Here is a 16319-nt window from a genome sequence, read left to right as displayed (position 1 = left end):
ATGCATCCTTTCTCATCTCTTTCATATATAAAAAGTTGTGAAATATTAATTTTTGTAGTTTAGAAAAAATTACAGTGAATATTTTCATGAGCACATATTCAGGAGAAAGTATTGACCTTCACAGGAATACATATACTGTTAAGAGCAGAAACCACCATTTAGAAAATTACTTCTTTTCTTCATAACTCCTTTTATCTTTTTTTCACACTAAAATTTTTCTCTTGAAAAATTAATTTTTGAGCTGGACTATTCTAAATTTCTTTCCATTTAAAAAAAAATAACTAGACTTTATGCTATCTTTCATTATTGCACTGAAATAATCTATTTAAATAGACTGCATTTCCTAAACCAAATACCTCAACAAATAAATTTTAATTTCTCTGTCATGACTCTTGTAACTTTGCATTGCCTGTTCCATGCTTTGTCTTATCAATCAATTAGGATCAAGTCAAAATTTATTAAAATGGAAATCTCTCCGTGACTTCAACATAAATTTGATCTGTCTCATCATTTTATTGTTCTTTGCATGTTATTCTCACACCTTGTGAAAAGTAATGGCTGAACATGTTCTCACACAAATAACACAGAAATATAACCAAAAAAGAAAGAACATGAGCAAATATAACTTTTACTCAGGCTTTGTTTTGTACTTGCAATCCCCTGTAGACTTCACATGCAAGTCACAGACATTTTTGTGAATATATACGTATATACATACACACACACACATATATATACTAGGCACACATATATATGTATACTAGACTCCATGAATATAATTTAGGGGTTACTTGTTTAAAAAGTGATTCAGCCACACAGCACAATATACACATAAGCAAGCAATGAAAGTTTTCGCTCAGGCACTTTTCTTGCCTCTGTACCTTGGAAGCTTATTGCTTCTAACTAACTCAACAGCCTGTCTCTGCTCTGATTTTGTGCAAACCATGTAAAGACTTGTTTTCTAGTACCTAGACTTTTCAAGGATTACAGACTATGAGAGATGTACATTACAAGCATGAAAATTACATATTTATGCATATAAATTGTATAAATATAAATCTTAATATAAATACCACAAAGAGCTACTCTAAAACTAAGATCATACTCTCCTACTTTATACTACTATTCTATATAACTTCATCTTTGGACACTTGACTGTATAAATCACTTCTGCTCTTCTTAAAAGGATTGGAAAATTTAATTAATATTTAGGGAAAGAGGTCTGACTAAACATGCCAGCACTCACCTTGCTTTGGGTACTGTCTGCAGATCTATTTTTTATTAGACACAAGCTGTACCTATGTTAGCAAGTAATGTGAACCAGTAAGAGTGGATCTGAAGCAGCTGATGATGAGGAATGATGCCCACAATAAATATACCTCAGGGTTTTTTTGCTGTGGACAAGATCTCATCTGGTTTGATGGATTAAGTGCCAATTCATATAGTGCATCCTCTTGGCTCATTTTTATCCAGAAGTGATCTAGTTTGTATACTCCAAAACCTGTCCTGATGTGAACAAAAGTACAGTAAGTCTGAATAATCAAGATATTTGCCTCAAAAGTGCACTTCAGATCAGGAGGAAAACACTCATGGAGATTTGCCAGCTATCAGGTAATGCACAATGCCACAACTCTGAAACATGGCCAGGACTTCAGTATTGAAGAAGGATAATACCCACTTCTTTATTTTGAGAGACTAAAAAGAATATTTTAAGAAAGGTCCAATTCATTTTTTGGACACAGATCAAAACAGAAGTGGGTTTTAGTTTATATTTGTATTGCAAACAAAGGTAATTTCTCTTTAAGTAAAGATATACAGCTCTCATCAGCTGGTTATAAAATTAGTGGTGGCATAATGTGAAGCAAACTGGAATTAAAAGAAAAAATAAAATTTACTTTACAATTCCTGAATCTGAAGATCAATTTTCTGAAAAGGATTTGTCTTAATAAAATCTGTCAAAATATGTGAGGTATTGGCAGCATTTAGACAAATGTTACCATTATCTTTCTTAGTAGGCATTTCTTTAGGTCTTTGTTCATCTTGTCTTTAGTTTATAACACTCATGAATATTAAGACTATAAATGACTTTCGGCTATTTAAATACATGATCATGATACAATGTCAGTGGCTTTGCAAAGTCCTTGCATATTTTTACCTATGTTTATCTTCGTAACTTACTTTTTTCCTTCAGTTTGAGATATATTACTGGAAAGTAACACTACTGAAGCAAAAAACTTCTGCATATTTATCTAACTCACAGCATACCAACTGTCCATCATTAACAAGCACAGCAATAGAGCCCACACAAACACACAGAATGAAAGAATCTTTGGTTCCTGTCTCATGGATATTGGGCAGAAGGGTTGTGGGCTTTTTTTCCCCCAGATAATACCATTTTATTTTTTCCCCAATAATACAGAATTATCTGTATAATGAATAAAATGTATAATGCATAAAATTCACTACACATTTCCTCTTATCTCTTTTAGCCCGTAGAAAAAGTAATGCCAATAGGACAATTGCTTATATCATTATTTTTTTACAAGTTTTTAACTACTGGTACTTAGAGATAATTAAGGAAAATGAGCAGCCTATCAGAATTATTTAATACACTGAGGAACCCATTACTTCAGAATCAGTCTCTGGGGTTGGGCTCCCCAAAGAAATACATTAACAAACTATTCCAAGGAACACAAGTGAAGAAGCATAAAACATAATGCAGATACATTATTATGAGCACAATATTTCTGATTGTCTGTTTTCTCTGTTCTTTTAATAATTTCATCATCATCTGATGATCCATGAACACAGTAGGCTAGCGAGGAATTGACAGCACTGCCCTTTTCTCCCCTTCTGTCTTTCCCTTAAGCTTACTTCACCTTGCCGTTACAAATTTGACATTATCAACGTCAAGGCTAGGAAAGGACTTGGAAGTTAACGATTTAATCTAGAGAGAATTGCAGTGGCTGGATGTAGAGAAATTTAATCAGTAATCCTTTATTTCATACAGGTAGGTAGATCTGCCCAGTTCTCTCAGTTACTGTGTTGTTCAGTGTAGCCAGAACTCCTTACTTATCAATTCAGACAATATCAAACTATAGAACACTATTTATATTAAAAACCCTTGTTACAATAATTAAAAAATCAGAAGGATTGACTTTCTACTCTCTAGGATTTCAATATAATCTTGATAATTACTCTGACAAGTCATTCAGTCTTTCCTGTGCTTCAAGTCCCTACTTATGGAAGAGAGCTAATACTTTCTTGCCTCACGCCACTGCAAGAACTATCACTGTGATGTTCAGATGCCTTAGTGATGAGGCCCATAAAAGCACCTGTCTGAATCACAGCACATTATAGAGATGACAATAAATGTAGAGGACAGAACAATTAATTTTTCGTAAGATCAATTACGATTTATTAAAAAATAAAAAAAAAAAAAGTTCTTCCAAAACAAAAGAATAGGTTATACATCAATTTATTTTTTAAATTGACAATATATCTAATTTTAATACCCTGGGTAATAAATTTATGTGATAGTTGCTACCAGGCTCATCTGGCAGAATTTTACATTCAGCTTGCCAAAGAAGGAATGATGTAGTAAGTGCAATTGAGAACCACATCTTACAATAGCTTTCATACATGGCAAATGAAGCATTGTAATGAACATGTCAAAATGGTAAATAAAGTAAACCAATCTTGTTTGTGTCCCACATGAAAGATGATTTTATTTTTGGTTCTGTGTTTTGCTATGTGAAAAAGCCAAAATTATTCTTTCTAACATAGATAACAAGTGTGGTATTGCCCTTTAACTTTTTTTATAATAACAAGTTAGTCTATCAGCATAGAAATTACTCAAAAGAAGTAAATAATGTACTTATTTAAAATGCCACAGTAACACATACCTTTACTGAACAGAAATTCTCAGTAAAACTGGTCAGTGTTTCAAGTTTTTAGCATCCTTATTACAGTTCTTAAACTGCATAAATGCTGTCTGCCAGAATTCATTAGGCTTACACAAAAATCTCCTGATTCTGTAAACACACATTGATTTTTTTTCTTGGATTCTACTACTGGCATCAATTAGGGTTAAACTAGAAGCAGTTACCTGCTGTTGGACTGATACAGCTGGATTTGACAAGCAGGAGTTATTAACTGGCTTATATGATAGTGCTGAAAAAGTGCTCTCAGATTCTAGAAGATATACATTGCACTAATCACGTCAATTACATCTTTTTTCTTGGCTTGCTCTTTGACAGTTTATGCTTCAGGTCTACAATGAGTAAAACCATGTTAGAGCAATTAGACTGCCCTGTAATTTTTAATAATTCTTGATTCACATAAGCCATAATACATAAATATCTATAAACTGATGGGTTTTGACAAAACAACTGTTAACTATCCAAATCTGTATTTTGATACCCCAAAGAAAATGTCTTTAGTTCCTTTGTTATGAAACACTAAGAAATGGTACTGTCTTCTACAGAGTAATTCTACATCAACACCAAGATACATGGAAAAAAAAAAAAAAAAAAAAAAAAGACTTGTAATCAGCTGTGATTACAGCTTACTCAGATATCACTGCTGAAAAGCAATACCACCAGAAAAAATTGAATAGAATAACCTCTGCTGAATGGCATGGAGTCATCGCTAGGGACTATGGTTTACTCACTGCCATAGTCACAGAGAAAAGTCTTTAGTATTTAAAACACATTGACATTATCCTCTAAGATATTGGAAGAGAAAATTCTCTCTCATCTTGCCTCACCTTAAGCTTCTTTAAAGGCCAAGTGGATCTGAGCACCAGGAAAGCAGTTTTGAAGAACCAGAGAAGCAAAGAGAAATCAAAAGGCTGGTGTACACATTCCTGCTAGGCCTAAATTCTTATTATTCAAGCAGCACATAAAACATCTAGTCTACTTCAATTTACGTGGTAATCATTTTATGTATAAAGACTGTATGCAAACATATAAAGAACTCTGAAGGTTTTTGAGTATGAAAGATAAACAAGGACTCCTTCCACAGAAATAAAGCAGAAGGTATAACAAAAGCTTCCTTTCATTTACTTTTTCCTTTTTAGCTTATCAAGCAGTCAGACTAACATGGCATAATTTCAATTCTTATCCACTTTAAGAGGTCATTTTAGTTTCATGAAGCAGATTGCAAAGTATGATTTAAATGACCTATTGAATTTTCTAAGAATGGCATAAGATTGATATAAAAAGATAAAAACATCACAGCAAGAAGACATATGGCAATATTTGCACTTTCTACTTGTCTATCTTTTGCAGCCATGTTTGAGTTTGGGCTTGAGTGCAAGTACCACTGCAGTTCAAGGGTTGTCACATTTGTGCTGCATGTAGATGACAAGCTTGCTTGGGAGGTTTGATTGCATTTGATTAAGTCCCCTCCCATCCCCAAGCTGGTCTGAGCACACATTGAGATGGTTCCCTCTCACCTGGAGGCAGAGAGAGAATCACCCAGGCAGCACGGAAAACTGAGTACACAAGCTGCAGCACAGGCTCAGTCCCTCAGCTAACAGGACAGTAAGTATAGCCACAGTCATGTATAGAGTAAGTGTTCAGCCCTTATCATATCTTCTCCTCTTTGTTTTTTTTCCAGTCTAAGGAAACCCATTTTAGTCATTCCTTACTGAGGAGTCAGTCCAAAGGTACTGATTGCCTTTGTATCCTTCTCTGTACTATTCCCAGTTCTTTGGGACATATGTCCTCTTTGAGACCAGAGATAAATAATTCAGTGTGGAAGATACAGGTTTACCAGAAATTTAGATACAAAGCTGTATTAATGACATTTATTTTCTTCTGCTGCTGCTAAGAATTTTTAACATCCCCTTTGCTTTTCTGGCATTCACCACACACTGAGAAAATGTGCATACAGCTATTATAAATCAAAATCTCATTTGAGAGACATTATGGTTTCCTCAGAGTACAACATTTTATTAATGAAGGTAGAATTATTCCCCTCGTCCCCCAGTATGTACCACCTTATATAAAATTTAATCTCTTATCTGAATCCTGTTTCACAAGGTCCTTTTCCCATTTTTTCCATTCGGCCTTTGTCTTTACTAACTCGAATAGCTTAATATGAACAGCAAACACTGTCATCTGGTTATTCACACCCTTTCCCAGATCATTTATGATCGTGTTAAACAACATAAGCCCCAGCTCAATCTATAACATTATGGCTACTATCAGTGAAGCCAATAATTTCAGAATACAGTGAAGTACAGGTATGTGAACCTAGAGAAAAAAGAATGCCAACGTTTAACTAGCTGATGGGAAAAGTTAGTGCAGTGAGAGAACAGTTTGCACACTGTGCTGTCGTGTACGGGGCACCCTTTGCAATCCTGCTTTCCGACTGCAGCGGCAGCAGTCCTGCCAGTTCTAAAAGGACAAGGTACTTGACTGCCTCCATCACTGTCTATCTACACCTTTATTGCTACAATTTCTGAATTTGTATGAAACTGCTCTCTCTTGCCATCTTACTTCTTGCATTATTTCTCTAAATCTTATTCCATTTATTCTATTTCAACCTGGTTTTCTCCTATCCCTTTTCTATTTTGTAGTGCAGCAAGAATCAACAGGGTGGGGTTTTTTTCTACATGTACTTATGAAACAAAACCTTCTCCAGAAGAAAATTAAATTTAAACTAGTAATTAATAATTAAAACTGCATTAGGTTTACTTTCAGCCCGTGTCGATGATGGTGGGCATTTTCTTCACTCATTATTATGTCTTTCAACTTTGCTCCTTCCTTTTTCACCTTTCATGAGCTATCAGCCCCCAGGCTGGGTGGGTGAGGGAAATGCCATCCAGCAGTGTCAACTTAAGTTCCTTTCTCCTTAGTCATCCTGTCTTGCCTATATAGCACTATAACATATATATCACTTTCATGCAGTGGTCATAGAACACATGCTTATGGAACCACACAGTGAACTAAACCAAGGAATTTATCAGAGTTTAAAAATAACCCTGTAAAGAAAAGGGCAATTTTCAGCCAGATTGTTTTTATGCTCGAGATCATCTTCTACCCTTAGAAAGAGCATAATCTCTGGATTGTAAAGGACTCTGCAATATTATTGGATTATTTAGGATTTTATAATCTATATTTAGATTGAGTAAATGTTCTGGAACAAGTGGCAACAGAGAGACAACTACACAATAGTATTGCTATAACAAAAATATTTTCCACTACTGTCAACATCTGAGTAATATTTGTTTATTTTTATGCAATATTATTTCCTCAGTTTTAGTTTTGTCACATTCCACTTTTCTTTGTTAAAATCTTTTTTGGCTTTTCATTCATGTTGGGTTTTTTGCATGTTTTTTCCCAGGTGGAAAAAATGTAATTTAATCTGGTTTATGTATAAATTATTACATAGTGAATACAAGGATCATTTATGAAAGCAGTTCATTTGATTAGATTTCCAACATGTGTAGAAAATGTAAGAAAGCTTTTGGGCACACAAGGTCTATTTCAAATCAGAAGAGAATCTGTTGAGTTCAAAATTAACTATAAGATGGGTTCATTGCTCAGAATTTAACTGGATATGTAACAGACTCTCTATATAGAGTAAAGCGATTGTAGATTTTGCAGCAGAGTGGATGTCAGGTATGGGGAGACAGAAAGAAGGATTAGGGGATGGTTATCTCTAGAGGGAGCGGAGAGACAGGTCATTTACAGCCTGTGGGACATGGAGGTGGGTGAGGGAGGGGGCAATGGTATGTGCCATAAAACCAATACCTTCTCTGACTCCATTGCTTTCCATATCAGATGAGAGTTACAAATTGTGGTTTCATATATACACTTCTGAAGCACAGGAGTTTCACAACCTAACATGTCTGCTATGAAAAAGCTCTCAGGTCCCAGACTATCAAACCTTGATAGATATTACATATAAAGATATTAGCTACAGTGGTTGAAAATGGGATAATCTTCTACCATTTTTGCTTCTCCTATAGGTTGGTGCAGGACACCTGACAGTAAATTTTTTTTTTCTTTTTCTTGAAGAGCATACTTAGTTAATAATTGATTGATTTTTCCTGTAAAAATGTTATTGTTTCAGGATATTTATTATTATATTTGAAAAAAAATTAATCGAAGTTTGGATTTTGTAAATAAATTTTATTTTATACTAATACATTTTTTTCAAATTTGATTATTTTGAATTCTATTTTTTTTTATAAAACATAAATAATTCTGTGCATTTTATTAGAAAGTTAATTGAAATAATGTCAATATTCAGATTTTAATTATATTTATTAAAAGTTTTAAGTGGAATTATGAAACAAATTTTATAAATTCAAATTTCTGAAACTTGCTGTTCTAATTATTTTTTTTTGCAAATACTGTTTTTATACCAAATCAGCATCCTTCCAAAATCATCAAAAGAAAAAAAAAAGTACATATTTTGAAAAAACAATCTGTCTCATAGATATGAAATCCTGAGCTTTAAACCAGTCTCCTATCATTTAACAATTCTTTCATTAATATTTCTATAATTTCACGTTTTCTTCTGAGAATGTATAACTTTGTAGCATTTTTGAGTGAGGTATTATGCTATTGCCTTGTTTATGCTATCCCCTTGTTTTTTAACACCTGACGTTGCAGCAATCATAACTTTTATTCCGTTTCTGAACCTCCTTGTTACTTTGGTTTACACATTGATATCCAGTTACAGGAATGGCAACAGGCATTTAATACTGTTCTACACTTGCTATGTGGTGAATTCTATTTAATTTCTTACGTGACATTTTCATGATCTTTCAGAAAGGACATCTCATGATCTCAAGCGGTGTCTCCTTTGGTTCAATTTTAATTGATGATCTAATGATTCACTTGGTATAAATTCAGTTTTGAGTTACTGACATATATAATACATGCCTGTGTCTGATCTGAGTATCAGAAACACTAAATCCAAGGCTGCCAGCTGAGTCAGCAATTCTCAGCCAAACTCCAGATTTAGATTAAACATATATAAAATCTTCAAATTCACTTGGATTAAAAGAGGACACTACGTTTTGGTTTGTCCATCTGCCCCAAGTCCTTCAAAACAATTTATAAATCTTTTTTTAAACTACCATTTCACTTATTTCCTCGTTCAAATGAACCTCCTGCCCAGATGACTCCTTTTATACAAAAAACATTCCAAATAAAACTACAATAGATTGAAGGTTTTTACTTAGCAGTTCAATTTCTACAAGCTCCATCTGTGTTGACAACATAAGCTTCAGACACATGGTAGCACCATCCACTCAGCTGTGTTCAGAGGTCTTGTGAGAGCTGGTGCCTTCATGATAACAGGACCATCTCTGCAGGCTTTGTCTCCTACAGTGATTGCTGAATTCTTGGGCAGTACAGCCCACAACACAATGACCACAACCTCTTACATCCCCTAAAATGTGGGTTACAGCTCAAGAAGTTGATCCTTCCTTTTTATTTTGACCTCCCTTCATTCTGAATTTGTTCTTTCTCCTCTCTCATGTAATCAATGAAAACATAGTTCTCAACTTTGTTTCTTCTCCAAATACCTCACATAATTTTCATGAATGCAAGGACCACAGGCAAAAAGTGTTGCTACCAACAGCATTTTGCTTCTAATTTTTTTGCTATGAGTTACTTAAGTAAATCAATAAACAAACGAAGCCACTAGATCAATAAGAAAACTTCTGTTGTAAGTTGCTCATCTCTACCACATATGTCAATAAAACTACGTCTTTATACACCCCATAAAAAAATAAGTTTACAAAAGTAAACATTAAATGAAAGTCTGACATGCTAATGGGGAGTTTTGTGTTTCCATCGTTCCACTTCCTTCTCACACTTTCATGTGTAGCTGTCAAAATTGCTTTGTGTCTCACATACTTTATGCAATATACAGGATGCAAAGCTTTTAAAGTCATCACTTTTTTCACCAGTCAGACATAAGCGAGAGAGACAAAGGTCTTGGCTCAACACAGCAAGATAAGAAGTCTGGAGTTCTGCCCCCAGTCCTGATTCCTCTTACACTTTTTTTACAATTTAATTTCTCCTCATCAATTTTCTTATCTGTAATAAATTGTGACAATGCTTTTACTTGAAAATGCGCATGGTATAAACTCAGTTAGTCAGTTTAGTAAGCCAGGCTAACATGATCATTCCTGATCGTGGTTTAAATTATCATCTAAGGACCACTAAGGCCCAGCAAGAATTTCACTGTGATGTCTGCAGACAGAGGTGGGTATATGAATTCCTGTGGTGTTTAAAGATGTACTGAACAAGCTCATTCTTATAATTACTATTTGCAAGATCTTTCATATTAAAATCATCCAGAAATGAGTAACTGTGATGTCCTGCATCATGGGAGTCAATTAACACATTACTAGCAGTGGTCCCTGAAGCAACTCTTATCTCCTTGACGATGGTACTGTGCAAATATCTAATGAAAATGATATACAGGTCTCTCTCTACTGTTGTGATTTCTGTCATAGCCACAGAATCTGATAAGGTAGGAAAAACCCTTATGACAGCTTTAAATGAAATATTATTGTGATCTTCTTAGCAGATATCTAGTATATTTTTTTTAAAAAAATCACTTTAATCAGGGTACAGTTATAAACAGAGACTTAATAATTGTTATTTTTTTTCTTCACAGGGCAGTAGCTTTCAAATTCACTACATGCATTTCTTTTCCTTTATTTTTTCTTTCAAGTTAACTCAGTGCTTGTGCATAACACCAAAATGATAACCACAGCACTGTAAATCATTTTGTCTGAGATCAGATTCTGCACAAGCAGTGCAAAATTTGCTTCACGGACTGTCCTATCATCAAGTCTTTCACCCAAGAGGGAAAATATTGTTGATTTAAGCCTGATGGAAGGTGGTCAACACTGATTTTATTATATTAAAAATTATCTATGGTTTTAAAAACTATATGCACTATAAAATACATAAATGAATTCTATGCTCATATTTCAGATGCAGAGGGTAAATTATTAGGTTTCAGAAAAGCACTCTGTTCTGGTCATAGATATAGAGCCCTGATTCCTCCAAATCGGCACTGTTTGTGCCTTGATATATGGGGAAACCTCTGAAGATGATGAGGTTTTCTCAGGACCAAGTCAGAGGACAAATGCCATATTGTTACATGCAATCTGTACTGCCATAGGGTAGTCATGACTTACATTTTTCAGCTGGTGGGGATCATAACAAAAAAATGCCTGTAGTAGTTTTTATGTGAGCATGTATAATGCAACACAGGTTTAAGGAACAAAATGTTGCAAAATGTGTAGGTTATTCTTTATCAAGATAATATCTGGCAAGGTGAGAATAGTGAGTTTTTTTCACACTGGAAAACAGAAGAGAAATGGCCATTACCTTGATGAGGACTTTGCAATCTTTTCCTATGCACCCAGTCTGTATCCAGTACAAGTTATCACATGCCTGTCTCTGCAAGCTTGAGGACAGCCAGCAAAAATCCTTACTAAGAGCAACTGTGCAGGTGTACAACACAAGGAAGCTGTAATGCATTTACACAGTAGGAATGTAAAGACACACATACATAAAAGGAAACATGCTACATGTATAACAACTAAAAAATGTTGTTAGTATTATCTTGATGATGAAGAACCTATGCGGTTCTCATCTATTCTGTTCTCTTGAACTTTTATTTTATTATGCTGCCTCTGCATGTCTCTACTGAAACACAACAATAAAGGAAGTTTACAGCATGATTTATAATGTTCTGGTGGGGTTGTACCCCCTTGAACTACTGCTGCATAAGTGCAATTAAAACTGCTATCTTGTTGACAGTTCTAAACTGTGTCGGGACACGGCCATGCTTGAGGATTCTGAAACTGATGATTTCTGTCACCATTCACTGAGGACTGAGCTTTGGCACAAAAAAAGAATCATGAACTTTTTTATCTTAATCCACACATGTGCTGTTTTGCCTGACCTTTTGAAACTTTACAGTAGCAGGAAAACACATAAAGCACAGCAAAGTAAGTACATGAACAAGCCTTCTTTTAAAGCAAACCATCCAGTATCCCTTAAATTTTCATGGGTTATTGGGAAACACCATATTCCAATCTTGCTTTTTAGCCTGGGTCTGCTTATGTGGGTCTTTACTAATGGGGGGCTATTTTTGGTAATCTGGTGGATATTTATGGATCTTCCATATTATACAAGCACAAATGTTCCAAACTTTGATTTCATATTCAGGTTAAATGCTTTTAATGTGTCAACATGAAGCACTATTTCAAGATCTCTAACTGTGAGCTAGACTAATCCCCATCAGTTTCTAAAGGATATTTTGATTTGCAATCTGACACTTCTTGAGATGGTCTTCTAAAAACAGACATAAAAGGAATTAAGTGTGTTGGCAAATAAAAGCTGACATTATTGCTGTAAATCTGCCTTCTCTTACAGGTGGCTTCCAAAATTAACTAGTCACCCATAACTCTTTAGTGAAATTGTCAGCTGATTTAATAGACACATTAAACTTTTATTTATAAATTACCATGACATTATTAGTGCTGCAGTTCTGTAATAAGTAATACAAACACCAATGCACACATCACTATATTGTGTCTGGCTATCATGGCTGGAATAAGAAGATAAAAACTCCATGCTCCATGATTCCAAGTCACATGGAACATCCTGTACTTTATCATATAATTAATATCACTTTAAACATAGCACAATCGTATAAAAAGGATTATTTTGAAAATATATGATTTTAGAATAAAGCTAAATTTTGGTAAATATAAACTGAATTTATTTTTGTAGTCAGTCAAGAACTCGATTGCTTTTCATACTTTAAAACTATTCTGTGATTTTTAAAAATTATATAAGATCTAAAGATATTGATTAGCCACTGTTGAGTGTATTTCAGTATGTTGACAATGGTTTGTATTTATATTAAGCCTGGCTTTCACTATCTGGATTTAAACCCACAATTTCTCTAAAGAACTTCACCCATTCAGTGCATTAAGGGGAAACTAACATATCCATCTTGTTTTTTGGGGGTTTTGTTTTGTAAAAGTGATTAAGCAAAGAATTGTCAAAAAACTGAAGGTTTTTTTTTCAAGTATATTGAAGCAAATAGTTAATAGAGATAAAATGAGTTCTAAGAAATATCACAAGGCTGATTAGCAGGTAGTAAACATTGTTGAAAAAAGATAATCTGGAATTAATTGCATTATTCTGGAAGCAGATTTTTTGATTTAATGTTACTGATGTACTACTTAAACATCCTAATTTATTTTGTCTTTCACCACCAAGATCTTTCTATATTTTATTTTATTTATTTATTAGGTAACAGTGGTATATGATACTATGCCAAGAAACATTATTACTGTGCATGCTACACTGCAATTAGATCTCTCCTCATTTTTGAAAACTGTCTTTTCCACAACTTGTAACAGTTGAATAAAGTCTTAACAGTTAAAAAACATGCCAGGTAAATATGTGATAAGTGATACTCTTAATGAAAATATCCCATTAGTTCTGAAGTTGCTTATAAGCTCAAATTAAAATGTATTGATAATAGCCAATTTTGTGCAAAATTAATATTATTTTGGCAGCTTAGATCTCACTCTAAATGACTATCCAGACTATCTTACATAAATGAATAAAGACTACTGAATTACAGTGGTGCAGCAATAACATCTCTGTCTTCTCAGGTAAAAAGCACAGCAATCAAGGTGCTTGTGCTACAACAGTGAATGTGATTAGAGTCCTCATTTGCATCTTTAGCAAGTGGCCAAAACGAAGATACGAGAAAGTGTAATTTGTATCTACCAGGAATCACAAAAATGCAATTTTTCATTATGTGATCACCCTCTCTTCAGCCTGTAAAACAAACTCATTATATTATCTTTGTGATATAAACATATAAACATACTGCTTTGTAAACTGTTTTGACTAATATGTTTTAGTGCTTAATACTAATGCCTACATGTGTAATATCCAAGTACATTATATTTTTGGCTCATTTGTCAAATCATCTAGTGAACCACATGTAGTCTTTTGCTGTTTTATTTATACATCCTCTACTCAGAATAGTCTCCTGGAAGAGTAGGAGGGAAAATTAATTTTCTGTGAATTTTATTTATATTTAGGAAAGAAAAACCCACGTTGCCAGCTTTTACATTAAAAAAAGTTAAAACATGGTATTAAAGTAAAAACTGAAGCACGATGCTTCATTTTTATGGTTGGTGAATTTGAATCTCACTGTCTAGGGAAGTGGCATTTGGGGACCCAGGAAATTATTCCCTGACCTCCTATTTTCATTCAGTAAGGGCCTTTACTTAAACTGAAAATTATACATAGCACCCAATTATAGACTGTGCTATTATTTTTTTCAGGTCTCATTTTCAGCTTTCCTTTCGGAAAACTCTTTTATCTAAATTCACCCCCGTCACTCCTCGAATAGTTGGCTATCACATTACTTATGCCCTATTACAGAAGCAGTAGTCATATAATGAGAGAATTGCATAAATTCTCTGCATATGTGAGTGTGCATGTCTGCACACGGAGCTATAATGGAAGAGTTTGAATTATGAAGCAATAAAACATATTGATAATACTTGAAAACATTCTGAACAATCAGAAATAAAAGCAAATGATACTGAGGCATAAGATAACAGAGCAAAAAGCAGGTATCCTTGTTAGCTGAAAACTGACTTGGAGTAAGCATACCTATCACAGAAATGACTGTGCATTCTGGGCTAGATTTCTGGTTTAAATCTTATCTCTGATATCAGTCTGACATTCATTGCTAAAAATCAACTATGTTATTACAGGAGATTCAATTAAAGTTAGTTGTGCACCACAAACTTAGCTCAGAACTCTTTTTTTTTTTAATTCCAAAACCAAGGTTAAGGAAATAAGATAAACATACACAGGTAGAAAGTAAATGTTATAAACTTGTGCACTAAAAATAATAATGTCTATGGTGGGTATATGAGAGGCTGAATGGTGAAGGGGGTGAACGAAGGGAACTACTGTCAGTTGAAGAAGATTTTCCCTACCAGAAATGGCAGAAACGGGTACACAATTATAGCACATTTTACTATTTATCTGTGTCATTTAAACTTTTAAAGAAAGAGTAAAAAATTACCTTTCCCACATACTGAGGTTCGGAACCCATGTACTCCTCCAGCACAAAAAATTGATTCCACACCCAGCCTCGTTTGACTCGCTGGGCAGATGACCTCCTCCCTGGCAGTGGGACAACATTTTCTCTTGGCTCTGCTTCTAAAGTCTGTTGTGGTTGTGGATGCAGTGGCGTTAGGAGACCTCCATCAAACAGGACCCAGAGAAGCAGGGATAAGCAGTTCCTTGTAAGCATTGGCAACAGCTTCCCTACAGCAAGTAATAAAAACTCCAGCACTTAATGCAGAGAAGAGAAATCCAGGTTTGAGGTGTCTGTGGCCTCCACCACTTAGCTTCTGATTTTATTGCAGAAATGCTAATGCAGGCATTAATCCTTCTGATGACAAGGTTTTTGCTGCATTAAATTCCATCTAAAGGGACCTATAAAAGAGATTTACATGGCAACATCAAATGACTTAAAATTACATTGAAGCCTTCATCAAAATTCTCACACCTAGTTAGTTTCTAGAGACAGAGAAAAAGATTAGGAATCACAGTTTTAAGAGATTGCTATTTTAATTGTGGCACCGAGCTGCTCTAGAACACTGTACAGTTATTACAGGAATAGCTCATTCTTGCTCTGTTTAGTATTAACTTTTTGTCCATCTGAGGACAGGCTGGTAGCCTTTGCTTTATGACCCAGTTATCAGACAAAAATGTTACCCATCAGTGATGACAAAAATATTTACTCCTGATTTACACAGAAAATATTAAAGAGAGGACCCACTGTTCCATCCTACTGTCCAGAGCAAGAACGCTTTGTTTGTTTTCTCTGCCAGAAAAGCATCTTGGAAGCATCCCCCTTCTGTCTGTGGGTGGACTTGGACAAAGTTTATACTGAACCTGTGGACTCTGGAGGATAAGATTTGTATGAATTCCACAGGAAATAAAAAACAGCAAATAGTGCCCATCCAGCTAAATACCACAAAGCTGCCAACACACAATATGAAGTCTATGACTGGCATTCTCTTCTCACAACAAGCCTTGTATCAAAATGATAGCTGTGCAGTTCTTCAGGACTACTGTAAAGTACATTAAAAAATGCAGTCCTGATACATGGAGAAAATGTTAGAACTGCAGTCAGTGTAGAAAATGAAACAACACAGAAGCCAGTAGGGTAAGATAGTGACATCCATTTATACTGATGAATGCCAGGTACAA

The 16319-nt window shown here is 34.5% G+C and overlaps 1 protein-coding gene across 2 annotated transcripts in view; it reads right to left on the bottom strand.

Annotated features, from left to right (window-relative positions):
- CDH12 (cadherin 12) overlaps nt 1-16319 on the bottom strand; it is a 382326-nt gene that overhangs the window by 147927 nt on the left and 218080 nt on the right. Inside the window, exon 3 of one of the 2 annotated variants that reach the window (XM_032991982.2) lies at nt 15124-15539. In XM_032991982.2, the coding sequence (XP_032847873.1) occupies nt 15124-15354 (231 nt within the window). In that variant the 5' untranslated portion in view covers nt 15355-15539. Of the gene's footprint in view, nt 1-15123; nt 15540-16319 lie in introns of those variants that run through there. The other variant, XM_032991983.2, reaches the window with a different exon arrangement.

The sequence above is a fragment of the Tyto alba genome, unplaced genomic scaffold (assembly GCF_018691265.1).
Source record: "Tyto alba isolate M040663 unplaced genomic scaffold, T.alba_DEE_v4.0 Super-Scaffold_48, whole genome shotgun sequence".
NCBI lineage: Eukaryota > Metazoa > Chordata > Aves > Strigiformes > Tytonidae > Tyto > Tyto alba.
The sequence above is the reverse complement of the archived record's forward strand: the minus strand, read 5'-3'. Positions and strand labels throughout refer to the sequence as shown.